Raw genomic sequence first — 18,117 nt, forward strand, 5'->3', positions numbered from 1 at the left:
ATGAGGACCTTAAGAGAGCATTCCTCTTAGTTATGGTAGTGAAGTTGTTAATCATGACTTGTTGACATTTTCATTTCACTTCGCATCAAGGTTGGAGCCAGGATTTTTTATCTTGGGTGGGCTAGCTGAAATTAGTACCATAAAATTAGGGATGTGATATCCACACACCTTTTTAGATTTAAGCCATCAGATCGGATGAATTGAAGAAGATCAACGGACACAAATTAACAAAGGGTGTGTGAGAAGTAAAAAGAGGTGTGTGGATAGCACACCCCTAAAATTATATGTTTATTTTTCTTTTTTGCCTTTATAAAAGTGTATCAACATGAAACAACAACAATGGAATATAGTCTATTCTCAAAATCAGAACCCTAATCAACAAATTCAAATACCATATAAATAATTAATCTACTAATTAAATCAAGAATAAGTAAATAAAAGGATTATAAACTTACCAAACGAGACATTGATAAAAAAATCTCAAACCAAACCTAACCAAACCTAACCAAACCAAACCAAACCTTGAAAAAGTATAAAGTTCCAAATTAATTATTATGGATGACTTTCCTTAGTTCCTTCACAACTTTATTGACCTTTGTGCGTTCTTCACCTTTATAAAAGAAGGTAAGATTTGGTCTGAGGTCTCGATCACCTATGTTTGATTGGAATGATGATCCTCTTGAATCATTTAATTGTATCTGTTCATCGTAAATTATGCGGTTAGTTTTTGTCAGGTACTATTTGTGTTCAATTTTAAATAAAATTTTTAAAATAATTTCTGACTGAACAATGTACGATAAATGAACACAATTGAAGGATCTTCGAATTTCTCACAAAGAGGTTCCGAATAGGATCCTCATTGGCTTTATTGAAAAATAGACAAGAAGTTTAAACGTTTTTTTTTCTTTTTCTTTTGAAATTAATTCTTTTAAAATATAATATAAAAGAGAGAAAAAGGGGTGGGACTAGATATAAGATGAGAGTTGGGAGAGAGAAGATAAGTGAACGGGAGAGAGAGAGGCGGACGGAGAAGAGATGTGAAAGAGAAAGAAAAGGATAGGGGGTGGGACTAGGTGGAAAAAGGAGTGGAAGATAAAAAATGGCAGTTGAGCTATTCTATTAGGCTGTTTAATGTTGGGTTTTGTTTAATCATTAAATAAAGTTATTATGGTTATCGACATCATGCATCGATTACGTCTGAGTAGCATAGCAGGTTAACCCACAATATTGAATGCATAAATGCGAACTCATTGCCCTATGTGGTAAAAGTCTTGGAGAGCAATGTTGGAAGAGACGAGGTAGGAGGTGTTGTATGAGTTGTCGGTTAATATTGTCAACTTACATTCATACTTAAAAAATATATATACAAATATTAATAATTTAATACTATTTTAATTTTTAATTTTTTTTTTATATTTGCACCCGAACAATAATGTTGAGAACCTTGATGCAATATGGATCACATACCTGGCACTCTAGTGGAAGAGCGACCTCCACAAATGTTATAAGACTTTTATAGATTCAGAGATCGCTCGCGAAGAAGGCTACCCTCAGGAGTTGGTAAAGAGCCCGGTATATTAGGAGTGGCTGTGTAGGCATTTTCAGGACCCAAAATATGTGGTAAATATAATAATATTTTAATGATATTCTACTTATTTTTTATTAATTAAAAAAATATACGTAGTAATACGTACATTTTGTGTTTAACAGAAGAGAACTAAGGCAAACAAGATCAACAGGTCGGAGAAGAAACTTCTCCACCACTCTAGTTCGAGGCCCTTCTTCTATAAATTATAGAAGCGATGACAAGTAAAAGTATATTATTTTTAAATTGTAATTATAATTAATAATAAATTCTTAACACTTTTTTAAGGACAGCGTTAAGTTCTTGACAATCGACATGTTTAAGGAAGTTTATGTTTGACCTGGCGATGAGACAACCAAGTAGCTCCATGTAAGTTTATGTTTTAGAAATATTATAATATTAACTAAATATTAATATGTGTTTTCTTATTATTATAGGCTACTATGGTGGAGAAGAGCAATCCAAGAAGTAGTATCGCAGCTTCCTAAACACCCTTATCGAGGACATGACGCCAACCCAGGATGCGGGCTTTTAGATCATGACTGATACCCTAGATCAGAGCCTCGATCGTGGGCCTGGTAAGGTTTATCGGGGGATGGCGAACGCATGACACTGTGACACTACTGCCTCCTCTTCTTCTAGATAGATCACAGGAAGTTGAGGACCTGTAGCGCCACGTTGATGCCTAAGTTAATGTGTAATATATTGCAGAAATATACCAATTATTTATATGATCAAATATATCAAATCAAATGTATAATCACAATCAGACTTATGAAAATTAAATTAGGAAAAAAGAATAAGAAAATCTGGCATGTGAACCAAAGATAGGTGCGATGTCGCTGCCCTAAAGCCGTAGACACCTCCCTATGTGCAGGTTATGGCGGTGCCTACAACTCCAAGATACAACCCAAAGCCTCATAAGATATCTGATCCATTATGCACGCCAACGACAGACAAGATTGCTAAGTAGTGATCAATTGCTCAAGAATTTTAAAGTAGGAATGTAGATTGAGTGAAAACTGAGGCAAACAGAAAAGTTTTAGCGTATTATGTTTTCTATTTGAGGTTTCTTATTTAAAGAACTTCTCATACCCTTTTAAAAGGAATATGACTCTTCAAATAAAACACAACTCTTAAATATTATAAATAAATAAAATAAAATAATAATAAGTTTTGAATCTTTAAAATAAAATATCATTAAAATATTTAAGATAACTAACAATCCCCCACAAGATTCAAAACTCTATGAGGAATAAAAAAGACACAATTGAAGAAACGGAAGTTTGGGCAATTTGTATACCATGCAATGGGTGTAGGTGTCTTTTGGACTTGAACCTACATTTAGTATTCATAGTTTTCATTTGAAGGAATCATAGTGAACTAAGTCTTGAACTAGATTCCTCTAATTTAGATTACAACATATTACACACATAGTATTGATCAAAAACTTGGCGCGGGTTAGTACTATTAATGGCCATGCGCTTAATCTTGATTCTCATGAGTGTTTTTAAAGAACAACCCAATTCTCACAGTCACGGCCTCACGAATACTCTCACTTAGGTGAGTCCTCCAAGAGTACATGTGCCTTGCACTCTGCGGGAGATTGCCCGCCTTGGAACTTATTCAGGACAATGTCCTTCATTAACATCACATATCATCAACACAAATGTCATAGGGATGAGTATGAGATTTTATTTCAAATCTCCTATTTTAGAGTGCTGGAATATAGGTCACGCAATATGGATTGTTTCTACCCATTGAACCTTCTACATAGAATCTCCAATCACAAAGGTTGAGTTTCTTCCCTAGGTGACTTCCTTATGGGTTTAAGCTCATCCCCCTCGACAAATCTAGGACTCCATTCCTAGATAGACCTTTGGTCAATTGATCAACAATGTGTTTTTCCGACTTCACATAGTCCAAAGAAACAACTTCTTTATTTAACAAGCTTCTCACAAATTTGTATCTAACATTAATATGTCTATTTAATTTCTTATTTGTATGTGTCTGCCTCACTAAATCTATCACAGCCTTATTATCACAATGTATGGAGATGGCTGGTATAGGCTTGCTCACCAATGGGATATCAAGCAAAAAATTCTTAATCCATTCAGCCTCTATACATGCAGTATCAAGAGTTATGAGTTTAGATTCCATTGTACTTCTAGAAATTGTTGTTTGTTTCTTAGATCCCCAAGATATAGTTGCTCCCCCTAATAAAAATACATAACCTGAAGTAGATTTCACTTCGGAGCTATCAATGATCCAATTTGCATCATTATGCCCTTCTACTACATAAGGAAATCCTTTATAATGTATAGAATAATCCATAGTTCCTCTTAGATACTTAAACACTTGCCTTAAAGCATTCCAATGTTCTTTACTTGGATTATGAGTGTATCTACTTAGCCTTCCAACCGCATAAGCTATATCAGGTCTGGTTTTATTTACTATATACGTCAAAGACCCAATCATTTGAGAATACTGGAGTTGACACACAGGTTCACCACTATTTTTAAGTAAGCACACACTTTGTTCATATGGTATCGAGACAGGATTGCAATTGAAAAAATTGAACTTCTTAAGCATTTTCTCAATTGAAGTAGCCTGGTTTATAATAAAACCTACTTGTGTTCTTTCTACTTTCATTCCCAAAATAATATTGGCTTCTCCTAGATCTTTCATATCAAATCTCTTTGATAGATAAGACTTAACATCTTTCACAATTTCCAAACTTGTTCCAAATAATAATATATCATCAACGTAAAGACATAAAATTACACACTGTCCATTGCATTCCTTATAGTAGACACACTTTTCATGCTCATTAATTTCAAAATCATATTCTAAAATGACTTTATCAAACTTCTCATGCCATTGCTTAGGAGATTGCTTGAGTCCATATAACGATTTAACCAACTTACACACTTTATGTTCTTGGCCTTTCACTATAAATCTTTCGGGCTGCTCCATGTAAATTTCTTCATCTAGGTCTCCATTCAAAAATGTTGTTTTAACATCCATTTGATGAACTACTAAATTGTGTATAGAAGCTAATGCTATGAGGATCCTAATTGTGGTAATCCTAGACACAGGATTGTAAGTGTCAAAATAATCAACTCCTTTCTTTTGAGTGAATCCCTTAGCTACTAGCCTAACTTTGCACTTGTCTATACTTCCATCAGGCTTCAGTTTCTTCCTAAATACCCACTTACAACCAATTAGTGTAGTACTGGGTGGTAAATTCGTTAACTCCCAAGTGTTGTTTTGTAAAATAGACTCAACTTCACTGTTTATAGCTTCTTTCCAAAATGGAGCATCGATAGAGATCATGGCTACCTTATATGTTGTTGGATCACCTTCAATTAAAAAGGTATAAAAATCATCACCAAAGTTATTTTCCACTCTAAGTCTCATACTCCTTCTAAGTTCTGCTAGAGGTTCTTCTTCATTTATAACTTGATGGCTAATACTTGTGAAGGCTTTGTCATTACTGGTGCATGATCCATCCACCACTTGCTTTTGCATTCTAGTCTTGAAATGAAATATGTCTTCAAAACATGTTGCATCCCTAGACTCCAATATAGTGTTATTCGAAATTTCATTTATTTCAGAGTTGATAACTAGAAATCTAGTGGCACTGCTATTATGAGCATAACCTAAGAAAACAGTATCCACAATTTTAGGTCCTATCTTCTTTCTCTTAGGTTCTGGGATTGCAACTTTAGCCAAACACCCCTACACTTTCAAGACTTGGAGATTTGGTGGTCTCTTTTTCCACATTTCATATGGAGTAGTAGTGTTGTCTTCAATGATTACTCTATTTAATATAAAACATGCAGTCAAAATTGCTTCCCCCCACAAATTTTTCAGTAATCCAGAACTCAAAAGCATTGCATTCACCATGTTCAATAAGGTCCTGTTCTTCCTTTCTGCAACTCCATTTGATTGTGAAGAATAGGGTGCTGTTACTTCATGTATAATACCATGCTCTTCACAAAAAACACTACGTTTGGTAAGAGTGTACTCACCACCTCTATTAGACCTAAGTCTCTTTATCCTTTTCTCTAATTGAATTTACCAAATACTTCATTCTTGGTCTTTATCAAATAAATATAACAATACTTCGAACAATCATCCATAAATGTGACAAAATATTTATTACCAGCTCTAGTAGGTAATCTATTTGAGTCACAAACATCACTATGTATAAGCTCTAAAATTTGGGTATTCCTTTCCACGGAATTAAAAGGTTTCTCGGATTGTTTTGCTTGGTCACAAATTTCACACTTATGCTCAAGATTCATATTTGACTTTGGGACTAGGTCCAAATCCATCATTTTCTTAGTTTTGAACAAGTTTACATGTCCCAAACGTCCATGCCAAGCATTTCTAGATTCAACATTGAGAACTTTTGAAAGATTACTACACTCGGAAGAAACACTTAACTTAAACAATCCTTCACTGATAAAACCTTTTCCAATAAATACATTATTCTTAGTTATTACAACCTTATCCGATTCCATTACAACTTTATAGCCTTGCTTTACTAAACATGATCCACTAATTAAATTTCTTCTAATATTAGGTACATGTCGCACGTCCTTCAAAATTAAGACCTTTCCGGACGTCATCTTCAGTTCTATATCTCCAATTCCAAGCACTTGCGACATTGAGTCATTTCCTAGAGTTACACGTCCTCCACCTGATTTCTGGTAGGTTTTAAAAAATTCACAATCAAAACAGACATGTACATTAGCTCTAGAATCTATCCACCAATCCTTATTTTCATAAGTAAAATTGACAAGGGAATCATACTTAAAATGTGTTTGAGAAGATTGTTACCCCATCAGCATATTCACTTGGGCTTTTGGACCATTATGATTTGACCTAGACTTGAATATAATAGTGTAGTGTGTGTGTGTGTGTGTGTGTGTGTGTGTGTGTATGTATATGTATATGTATATGTATGTATTTGTATATCCATTATTCACCGAACCATTACCTTGAAAATACAAAAGTTGCATTTTGTAGGAAAGTAAAGTTTTGAATCAAAATCAATGCAAACTCAATGGTGCTTATAGGATATATCAAAGACAAGCCAACATCATCAGTGTTTTAATTTTTATACTCAACAAGATCCATTCACTGGATCATTTTATACATCAAATGTTTAATGACGAAATTAATATCTACTAACTTATAATGTCTCAACTGAACAAATATATTTTTTGTATTGACGAAGATGGATATACCCGTTAACCGATAGGGAATCTGTTACCCAGTGGGTATGGTTATGGATAATACCCGATGGTTAATTTGCGGTTATGGATATGGTTAATTTTTGTTGTTATGCGGATGAATATATCATTTCTGTCCCTAAACTGAACTATTGTCATCTCTAAAAAAAATAAAAAGAGATGGTTAATTTGAGTCTTTTTTATTGTTTTGTGCAGTTTTGAGTTTTATTAGCTTAGTTTGAGTCATATAAGTCTAGTTAAGAGTCTTTAAGTCTAGTTAAGTGTTTTCAAGCCTAGTTTTGTGTTTTTGAGTCAGTTTTAAGTAGATTAGCAATCCCTCCTAATCCTCGGCCTAGAACGGTCTCTACTTACATCTTTACTACAATTATCAATAAGAAGGTTTAATTTGAGTGCAATTTTATATCACACCAAGTTTTTGGCGCCATTGTCGGGGATTAGCAATTTTGCTAATCCCCCCTGTTTTCTTTTGTTTTTGTGTCTTTTAATTTTGGTTATTGATTTTATTTTGTTTTATTTTGTTTAGGTACTAGTTTATGACTCGAAGTTCTCAACCTATTCGTGCACATATCTTGGAGTTTGACGACGATTTTGAATGAACTTTGAGAAGGAAGAGGAAGGAGCCAGAACTTAGTCCACCTAGTTCTAGCTCAGAATCTGAAGTAGAAGAGGAAGAAGAGGCCACGACTCAAGAAGAAGAGGAAGAACCAATCATAGATAATCGAACAATCAAGGAACTTTTAGCCTTGGGATTGGACAATGTCGTACCCCTATGCATTCAATATCCTAGGGTAGCTCAAGACAAGACCGATAAGTTCGAATTGAAGTCTAGCTTACTGCATCACATTCCAAAGTACCATGGGCTGTCCATGGAGGATCCAAACAAGCACCTGAAGGAATTTGAAGTGGTTTGTTCAAGCATGACCCCAATCAACATGGATGGCAACATTTTGAAGATGAAAGCTTTTCCATTCTCTCTTTTGGAAAAGGCTAAAGATTGGCTCTATGAATTAGCACCTGGAACTGTCACATCTTGGGAAAGCATGAAGAAAGCATTCTTAGAGAAATTCTTCCCTACTTCAAGAGTCATTCTTTTGAAGAAGAAAATTAGTGGCATTCAACAAAACCAATGAGAGTCATTTCTAGCGTATTATGAGCGTTTCAAGACTCTAGTTGCATCATGCCCTCAACATCAAATGAAAGAAGAGCTTCTAATTCAATATTTCTATAAAGGACTTCTTCCAATTGAGAGACAAATGCTAGATGCATTAGCGTGAGGAGCTTTGGTTGACAAAACACTAATTGATGCCAAGACCTTAATTGCAAATCGAGCCTTGAATGCACAACAATACGAGGGAGTTGGACAAAGGGACATCCCACGGCAGCAACCACAAGTGAATGAGGTAAGTGCAATTTCTGAAATTCAATTTCAATTGACTAATCTTACTGTTCTTATGTCACAGGTTGTTGATGGATCCAAAGTGCAAAAAACAAGTGTATGTGGCGTGTGCACCATGCAATGACACCCCTCTAGGCAATGTCCTCAATTGATAGAGAATGAAGGATGGGAAAGTGCCCATGTCGTGGGATTTCAAGGCCAAAATCAGCCCAAATATGATCCATATGCAAACACTTACAATCTGGGATGAATAGATCATCCAAACATGAAATGGAGGGAACCTCAACAACCTCAACAACAAGGAGGATTTTGTCCACCACCCCTTGGCATATTTCAAATGCCATTCACACCAATGCAACCTCAACCACCTCTGGTTTAACCAAATTTAGGTATGTTTTTGGATAATGATAAAGTTATTCAATTACTCACCACTTTGACGCATAGAGTGCAAAATCAAGCTAAGGAGGTGGATGAATTGAAGAAGCAAATGGGGCAAATGGCAGAATTCATGGGCCAATTTAGAGAGCAAGGAAAACTGCCTAGTTCAACCATTATGAATCCAAGAGGAGGATTTGAAACCGCCAATGCTATCACGTTAAGAAGTGGCAAGGAAGTTGGAATCACCCCACTACCACCCAAATCAAGCCAAAATGAGGATGAAAAGCTGCTGCAAGAGGAGGACGACAAAGGCAAAGCCACGGCAAGGGTGAAGCAACCCTTGCCGTAGCCACTCAATGCCCCTAAGCCGTCCACCAAAGGTAAGGTAGGTCCAAATTCAATTGTTTCTAATGTTATTCCACCAAATGCGCCTTTCCCTCGCAAATTTTTGCAATCAAAGAAAGAAGAGAGTGACAAGGACATTCTTGAGACATTTAGAAAGGTGCAAGTCAATATCCCTCTCCTTGATGCAATCAAACAAGTTCCAAAGTATGCCAAATTCTTGAAAGAACTTTGCACAACAAGGAAAATGATTTCGAACAAGGAAATGGTGCATGTAAGTGAAAATGTCTCTGCAATGTTACAAAGGAAATTGCCTCCTAAATGTAAAGATCCAGGTAGTTTCACTATCCCTTGTGTAATTGGTAATACAAGTTTGAACATGTTACCATGTTTCTACCACATAAAAACAAAACCTAATTAGTTTAAGAGTCCTTTTGGAAAAGAACATGGGGGACCTTTTGGAGAACGCAACAGATGCTGCTTTGGTGCTCTCCTTATTTTGTGTAACCTCAATTTCAAATTTTACTAATTTGAAATAATCTATCTCATTCAAAAGGTTTATTCATTTATGTTTTTGTTTGAGCAATCACTCTTATATTGGTGCTACTAAAGCTTTTGGAGATAATTTTGTTATGTATTTTCGTCTTCACACAAACCGATAACCGACCCAAACCAACCTGCAATTGTCGGTTAACCGACTTGATCGGTTTTAGACGCAACTTGGTTGGTTTCGGTTTGCAATTTTGACCCAACCAACTAGATCGGTTTAATTTCGGTTTTGGCCCAAAATCGATCCAACCCAACCCGTGCCCACCCATAATTTTAAGAATGAGACCGCATGGGATTTAATATCAACGGCAATATCAATCTTCCACCTAACTTTTTTCATTTTAAAATTAATTAGTCCTAATAAAAATTTGAAAAAGAGAGATATCTTGAAATTAAATAAATCAAGAGAAAATAAGGGAACAAAAACAAAATAGAATTTGCAAAAGGAGAAAAAAAGAGTTTGAGGGAATCATTGACCGAACAAAATATGGACAACATTCCTTGTTTTTCTCATGTGAACATTTACTTTCGTCCAAGAAAAAATAGGAAAAGTAATTGTACGTATCCAAGACACATTACTGTGTGGACTGTGCGGACGATGGAGTGGTGAATTCGATTAATTATCAGTTTGGTTGAAAGTGGTTTCAAAATAGTTGAAAGCGTTTTTTATGAAAATATTCTGGAAATTAATTTTTAGTAAAAAAAAATACAAATGAATTGTAGAACAATATTTGAAATTCTTCTTACAAGAAAACACATAATTGTAGAAAATACTTTAAAGGCTTTTGAAACTTAAAAATATTTCCTCTAAAAGTGATTCTAGATATACTCTTGTTGGACGAGAAATGGTACATGCAAGAAAAAATATGAACATGCTATTGTCAAAGTTGGATTTACTTGAAGCAAGTCTCCAACGTTAATAATTAAACCTCCAGGCATGGGCTTAACATCCAACCACTCGTTCCCATGCCTAACTTGCAACCCAGGCACATGATTCTGCAACAAAACAGTTATAATCCCAGGATCAGTATGTGCAGTAATCCCCACCGTTCGATCAGGCTGGGGACAATAAGGATAGCAATGCGCCACAAGCATCCTCGTATCCGAAAAGGTGAGCTCCTTAAACCTCCTTCCCTCCAACCCTAACCCTTCTGAAAGCAACTCCATCACGCCCGTTGCCACCTTGGTTGCATTAAAATCCCATGCAACCACCTCTTCCCTACAAGTCTCAGGTATCTCCTCCACCTCCGGCCTCTCTGGACTCATCCACACTTGTAAAGAGTCGTGCCAGCTGGCAGCCGTCTTGCGGTACAAGTCGTTGTTGCTAGCATACATGACCCCCTTTCCCTCCTCTCGCTTGTAGTACTTGGCTTTGACCTCATGGGGCTGGTCGTGGAACGCTTTGATCGCGTTGACCGTTTCGCCCAAAACAGAAACGGGCACCCCGTGGTTGGTTACTAGGAGGAAACCGAAGTTTTTGGTGGCCGATTTCACTTGGTCAAAGTTTTTGGGGCGGTGGGCAGCGGAGTTGATGTGGGCAAGGTCGATCATGGGGATGTTGGTGGTGGTGTTTTTGCTTGAGGGTTTGAGATCGGACAAAGTTTGAGGGTCGTGGTTGAAAAATTGAGGGATGGGAAGTGATGCCAGAATCGGAGAGGCCCTTGACTCCCATCTTTGACTCGTCGAATTCTTTCACTTCCTTCATGTGGTCGTACAAAGTGGCATCAATATTTATGGCTGCCATTTTCTTAGCACAACTGCTAGAATCAGAACATTCAATCCAATATAACTATATATTTGTGCGTGTCCAATTATTTAATCTAACAACATATAAAGGCGGGGATGCGTTTGGTGCTCTTTATTTTTAATCGTTGTCATGAGCTCACTGAAAGTTCTATTTTACTTGAGAGCAGTTCCACTGTTGCTAGGTTTATTGGGTAATCGGCAATTTAATCCCTCAAGTGAATAGTAATTGTCTTCAATAAATAGTAATTGTTCAAGTGCATCTTCATCCCATAAACTGAATAGCTCATGCAATTTGTATTAAAATATTATTATTTTTTATAAAATAATAAATAGTTATTTTATTTTTAAATTCGGATAATAATAAAAGATTGGTTGAAAATATTGAAATATAGTGTGAGGTGGAAGAACATGATTAAGTATTTATAGAAAAAAATTATATTTTTTGTATTTTTAATTTAATTTTTTAATAGTGATTGATGTCATCATGACATCACATAACCCAGGGCCTAGGTTAGGCAATTCTGGACTAGACAAGACTAATAAGAAAGGGCGTTCTTAGCAATTTCATGGTTCAACGCCAGACTAGTTTGGATGATCTAACGAGGCCCAGAGTCCCACACGAGTTCGAGCTAGTCTCATTTAAGTCTAAACATACCAAACATGGGATAATAATCCTAGCTAGTCCAATCCCATTTAAGAACGTGAAATAAACACACCCATAAGGTTTTCCACAGAAAAGGAAAGACGTAGAAAGCATGATAAAACATTAGATAGAAATTGTAATTCTTTGTTGCAGTGTTAACGTGTAATATATATGATAAATTTTGAGTACTCACTTTTTGATTTTGTGCAATGATATTATAATACATGTTTTATTGTTTTAAAAAGTAATGGATATGTTATTTAATTTTTCTTGGACTTTAGAATCGTCTAAAGTCCACGAGTGAGATTCCAATTATTATCCATATATGTAATGTTAGAAGGATTAAATTTGTAAACTAAATTTTATACATAGAAGTTGATGATTGGATTATCAATTGGATCATAAATAAATGAATCTATGATTAAATTTATAATATTCGAAAGATTAAATTTGTACACTAAATTTTATACATAGAAGTTGATGATTGGATTATCAACGTGTAATCTCAATTCTCTAAAACATCTCCTCTTCATTTTATGCCTTCTAATTTTTAATTTGTGTTTATTGGATCATAAATAAATGAATCTGTTAGGAATCTCTGACAGGTGGCAAGATTAGTTTAGAATTAGTGGGAATTAGTTGGGAATTGGGTGAAAGGAAGGTTGGTTAGTTAGAAATTAGTACAACTCGTATAAATAGTGAGAATGTAAACGAAGGAAGCAATAAATGGAATATTGTTTGTTACCCCTTCCTATTACTTCTCTCTGTGCAAGAAGAAGACGTCGAGTAAGATCGTAACATAATCTATGATTGAATAACATGAGTTGATCTTGTGGAATTCGTCGAGCTCGTCATAATCCACATCCCAAAACGCGCTAAATGCATCAGTTGCCGTATCAATCATTGGCCTCCGGCTTCTCCAGTGGCAGCAGAGATGGAGTTGCTTTCTCTACCGATTTCGCTTCTTATTCTTTCGGCTTGGATTCTTTGATTGTTGAGAAACTCAAACTCTTCGTTGTTGTCGTTGCATCACCTATGTTGTTAGACGTGGGATACTCGGGATGGTGGTACAAGTGCAGAAGGATGGTCGCGGTCTTGCTTCCATTTCACTCATACGGATATAATCGTTTTTGAAAGAAAAAAAAAAGTTTTTAATAATCAAAATATTATTTAAATAATTGAAAAAATAGAATGGAAGAACATGATATAGAAGAAGAAATCAAGCAACATGAAGTCATGGATGTGATCGGATTTTGGGCTTTGCATGGGCAAGGGAAGGGGGAGTTGTGATGGTGAGCAATGTCAAAGGTATTCTTCTTATTTTTTTATGGTGGGTGTGCATATATGGTGTGTGGGAATATAGTAGAGTGCTCCTTTTATTTTTTATGGTGGGTGTGAATATATGGTAGGTGGAAAAAGAAGACAAAGAGATGGGCATAATCTCTCTCTAAAATTATATAATAAATACCTTGAAAACAAATTTATTAATTTCTTTCCTCATATACCCCTCTTATTAGGAAAGATTTTTCAATGTGACCATCACACGAGGTGGTACATCACATGTTGCTATATAAATTGTGGAATATGTGTGTTAAAAGGTTAATAACTTAAAATTTTAAATTTTTCATCATTTATATAAAAATACATGATGCACCATCTGCACAATTAAAAATTTCTCTCTCATCAGTTATCAACTGTTTCTTCTTTTCTTTTATTAATAATTTTGTTTTGTTCAAAAACCCTCGACTCACCAACTCCACCTTCCCTCACCAGCCCTCTTTCCACCAGCCCGATAAGCACCCATGGCATCCATCATCACCAACCTGCTCCCAATGGTTCCCGTTCCCTGATCATGCTCCCAGACCCCACCCCTTGATATGCCAACCCATCTAACGATTATCCCTCTAACTTTAGAGATGGGATAATACTATGAAACTAAGGTTTTAAACAAAATTTACAAATTAAATAATATATTATTAATAGAAAATAAATACGTTAATCAATAATTAAATAATAATTCAGTCATCAATAACAATATAATTTAATTTAAAATTTTGGTATCTCGCATTATTCTAAAAAAGAGCACGGGCATGATGTCACAACCTCTCGACGTCAAATTGATGTGCTCTCTCTCTCTGCTGAAATTATCCCTACCCCACACACACACTGACACAACCACCCAACCCCCGCTTCCCAAATTGATATGCCTGCCCTTTCATTTTCATACGTTCTCTATGCTTTTCTGTTTATGTGATCACGGTTAAGCCACATCAATATTTTATATTCTTATTATTTTTTATTTTATTATTTCTATAAAATATTGACGTAGCTTAATTATGACCATACATCACAGAAGGATATGAAGAGAGTATGAAAATGAGAGCTCAAACAATCCACCTCCAATTGATGTAACTTTAGAGAGGGCGGAGGCATGAAAACTTACTTATCCCTTACATTAACTCAAAGACTTAATGCACCTAATTTAAAACATTTTTATTCATTGACTTCATATTTAAACTGTAATTATTCAATCAAAATTGGGATTCAAATATCACAATGTATGGTGAGGAAAGCCAAGCTTGGCTAAAGCCTATATTTGGCTAACGAGTGTGTGATACCCCGTTTTTCTCCCTAGATTACTATAAGAGCCTGACAGCTTAACCAAGCATACATTTCCCTTAATATTTAGATCAGAACTCCAAGTTTTGGTTCATTTGCTTAGGAGCATTCATACTCCATGCGGCGAGGGTTTGTACAGTAACAGGCTCAGTCCCATTGTTGAACACAAACAATTGAGCATCATCCTTAATAGCTAAGGTGGGATAAACCCTGGATAAGATGCATGTTTTTCCACCAGCTGCAAAACTTTCAACAACTGAATGATCAATCTGCAATTAGAAATCGCGAAAAAATGATATTAGTTTTGGGTTCTTAATTAATTAATGACTTATAGAAAATGATCAGTATTTAAACTGACAAAGGAAGAGTTCAAGTTATGCGTACCAAACTTCTTAGAGAAATCTTCTTCTCAGCAGCTAAATCGACATCTACATAGCCAGCAAATGATGGTCTATACTGTTTGATGTCAAACGGCCTCAAAGTAGAACTGCCCCATCCAAATATTTTAAGGGTTAAATATATTTAGTAAACATAATCCTAGATCAAAGTTAGAATAGTAGTTTATTAATAAGAAAGGTAGATAGGACTAGGGCAAAAGACAAACCTTTTTGCATCAGAGCACATGAGAACCTTATGCTTATTCTCTTTAGTTTTGAAAACCCTAAAGAACACCGGAGTAAACTCCTCTAGGTTTTGTGACGCCAACGTCGCAAGCCCAAACGGACCAACCCCACCTGGATTGTTCGAACGTTTTAGGGCACAGACTGATTCTGCATCTAGCTTCTCCCAATTAGGATCAAACTCCTCGGCTTTGTCCAAGCTCCCTAATGTGAATGTAACATCAACATCGGCCTGAGCAGCAGTTATTCCTTTAACTTGAACAAGTTTTCCCTGCTTCATATTTTTTATGTCGTTCAAGTCGACCTTTTGTCCCCTCAGAGTTTCTAATTCTTCAACTGGCCATTGCAGCACTTGTTTCCCACTCGGGTCCAGCCACAAAGTCCTTGGAATTGCCTACGAAATTATACCACCCATGAAAAGAAAACATTAAGGGATCTCCATGCAGTTCTACATATAATTATATTGCTATTTAATTATAGAAAACAATAACTTGTTTGGGCTACATTGTAGATCATATTGATACAGGTATGTAGGATCCATTGGTTTATAGATAACATACACATTTGTTGGCACTCTCTCTGATACATGTTGACCCCGTATACAATAAAATTCTCATTTTTATTAGAGAATGAGTCAGCATATGTGTCTAAATAACATTATTGTCACTAATATTGTGGTCATTGTGATTCTTCCAAAACTTTATTAGAGAGTGATCGTGTCAATATGTCAGCTATTTTTATTTAAGAGTGCATAAATAAATACGTCAGTTTTGTGCATCTCAATAACGTTATGCCAGTAATGTGGCCTAACATTGTGACCCTTCTAAAACTAGTGAGAGGGAAAAGAAATATTAGGCCTAGAACAAATTACCTGAATTCCAGCCCATCCCTTAGCCGTATCATCATCAGCTGAATCAGACTCATTAGCCCAACCCCACAGGATCCTCCTGTTCTTTGAAGAATCAAAAAAAGTCTTTGAAGCATAAAAATTCCCATAATCGAATCTCAATCCCTCCCTGCCGTCGACCGAAGTTTTATCCGGCTCATAGATTTCAGTCTCAGGCTCATATTGCCCAACAGTGTAGTACTCATACCTAGTTTCATCAAGACTCACTTTAAACACATGCTTCACATCGTTGCCAACTCTCGACGTGTCCAATCCATTCTTGCCGTGCAAGGCAACGGGAAAAAAATCGGGGCACTCCCACATACCGGTTAGGGGAGCAGAGTGAAGAGGGTGCTTGGCCTTGATCCAATGCTTAAAGTCAATGCTTCTGTACAACCAGGCCATCCCTGATTTCTTTCTTTTGCCACCCACCAACATCCTCCAGTGACCGTTATGCCACCATGCAGTCGTGGGATCACGAAATTGGCTCGCATTCATGTCCGAGCTAGGGAGGACTAAGGGGTTGTCATCGGGTCTGTCCCATTCGATAAGGTAGGGGTCGGAAATGTTCACTGGAACTGCGTAGCTCTGGATCTGACGCTTGTCATTGTCGAGGCCAGTGTAGAGGATGATCGGCCTGTTGCCGGGAAGAATGGTGGTGGAGCCAGACCACGTGCCGTTTATGTCAAAGGATTTTGAGGGGAATATGGCGTTTGGTAGGGCTTCCCAGTTGATGAGGTCTTTAGAGACTGAGTGTGCCCACACTATGTTTCCCCACACTGAACCCTTGGGATTGTATTGGTAGAATAAGTGGTAGAAACCATTGAAGAACATGGGTCCTGTTCAATTTGTATGTCAAAGCGGAAAAGATTAAAATTAACAGGTAATTAAGGGATTAACTAAAAAGCGCTTCTATTTGGACCCCATTTACCACATTGCTTACCAACTCTCTAATATTTATACGTGAGTTTCATACACACAAGTGGAGTCCACCTCTATTAAAGAGGTAGTCAGCAATGTCGTCAAAATGTGATACAAATAACATTATTCCTACGGTACTCACCATTTGGGTCTGTCGATAGAGAATTGTTCGATTATTGGCCACCATGGAAATTGGAAGCAAAACAAAAGAGTCAGTGAAATAATGTGATCTTTAAAAGATTTAGGAATGAACGTAGAATAATTATTAGTACTGCTATGGTGACTATGATGATGTATTAGGGGAAGTAACAAGCAATTAAGAAATCTCACATGCCCAATAGTGCCTATGTAAATATCAAACCAAAAAATAACCAGTTACTTGTCAATTATTTTTCACTAATTTTCGTATAGCTTAAGAAAAAGTAGAAGAAACCTCCAGGTTCATTAAGAATGTTGCCAACATATACAATTATATCGAGGGCACAAATTACGTGCATGCTTGCCATTTATTCATGAATTATCTGTTAGGGCAATGATGGCTTCTTCCTTCATGCAGATCGGGATTAAACTGTCAGCTGATACAAAACTTATGAACAATTCCTATCTATAAACTTCTATTTACAATTTATGAACCCTGGATCAGAAAACCAAGCATGATGATTTGGAAAAATACCGTTAATCCAGTGCTTTGGAGGTTGGAAGTGGTAGGCGGTTCTGTGGACTTGGTTCACCTCGCCGGCAGGAACATTCTGAAGCCTAGAGTAAATCCTATGCGACCCTTCTACTCCATTGTTGTTTGTGATCAGAAAAACACATGAAGCGAATAAAAAAACTGGAGCTAACTTTCTTAAGATATCCATATTTAGAACGTGCAATGAGAAAGATAAGAGAGGAGCTATTGGATAAATAGGGATTGAGTTATCTATATATAGATCTAGGCTCAGCGAGACACAAGGTGGTATTCGTCACGGCGGTCAATACGGAGAAGAATTTTTCTTGCACTTGTATGAGGCCGTCTTTCATGCACATTCATGATCACGCCTTACTCCTATTAATATAGTAAATGTGAGACACTTGTTTCACGCAAAGGTGGTTGATGTCGAGCATAATAATATGAGACACTTCTAACTGCATTAATAGACATAGTAACAACTTTTTTAAGAAAAAC

General features: G+C 36.3%; 1 protein-coding gene and 1 pseudogene across 1 annotated transcript; both read right to left on the reverse strand.

Annotated features, from left to right (window-relative positions):
• Nucleotides 1-10,333: 10,333 nt before the first annotated feature.
• On the reverse strand, nt 10,334-11,268 carry LOC137713361 (1-aminocyclopropane-1-carboxylate oxidase homolog 1 pseudogene; annotated as a pseudogene).
• Nucleotides 11,269-14,375: 3,107 nt separating this feature from the next.
• On the reverse strand, nt 14,376-17,843 carry LOC137713593 (beta-fructofuranosidase, insoluble isoenzyme 1-like). Its single transcript, XM_088684751.1, has 5 exons — nt 17,623-17,843; nt 16,014-16,867; nt 15,127-15,536; nt 14,907-15,009; nt 14,376-14,791 (listed from the first exon to the last, which is right to left on the reverse strand). The coding sequence occupies exons 1-5, from the start codon at nt 17,807-17,809 to the stop codon at nt 14,594-14,596; spliced, it is 1,752 nt and encodes a 583-aa protein (XP_088540877.1). The 5' UTR covers nt 17,810-17,843; the 3' UTR covers nt 14,376-14,593.
• Nucleotides 17,844-18,117: the final 274 nt, after the last annotated feature.

This window comes from Pyrus communis, chromosome 14 (genome assembly GCF_041283825.1).
Source record: "Pyrus communis isolate YQ-2024b chromosome 14, ASM4128382v1, whole genome shotgun sequence".
Taxonomy (NCBI): Eukaryota; Viridiplantae; Streptophyta; class Magnoliopsida; order Rosales; family Rosaceae; genus Pyrus; species Pyrus communis.

Bases quoted from the DNA above. Each gene is read 5' to 3' on its own strand.
- LOC137713593 (XM_088684751.1), bottom strand. From the start codon at position 17,809: ATGGATATCTTAAGAAAGTTAGCTCCAGTTTTTTTATTCGCTTCATGT. The intron at 16,868-17,622 runs GTATTTTTCCAA...CAAATTGAACAG, and splicing joins TCCAAAGCACTGGATTAACG to GACCCATGTTCTTCAATGGT. The intron at 14,792-14,906 runs GTACGCATAACT...TTCTAATTGCAG, and splicing joins AGATTTCTCTAAGAAGTTTG to ATTGATCATTCAGTTGTTGA.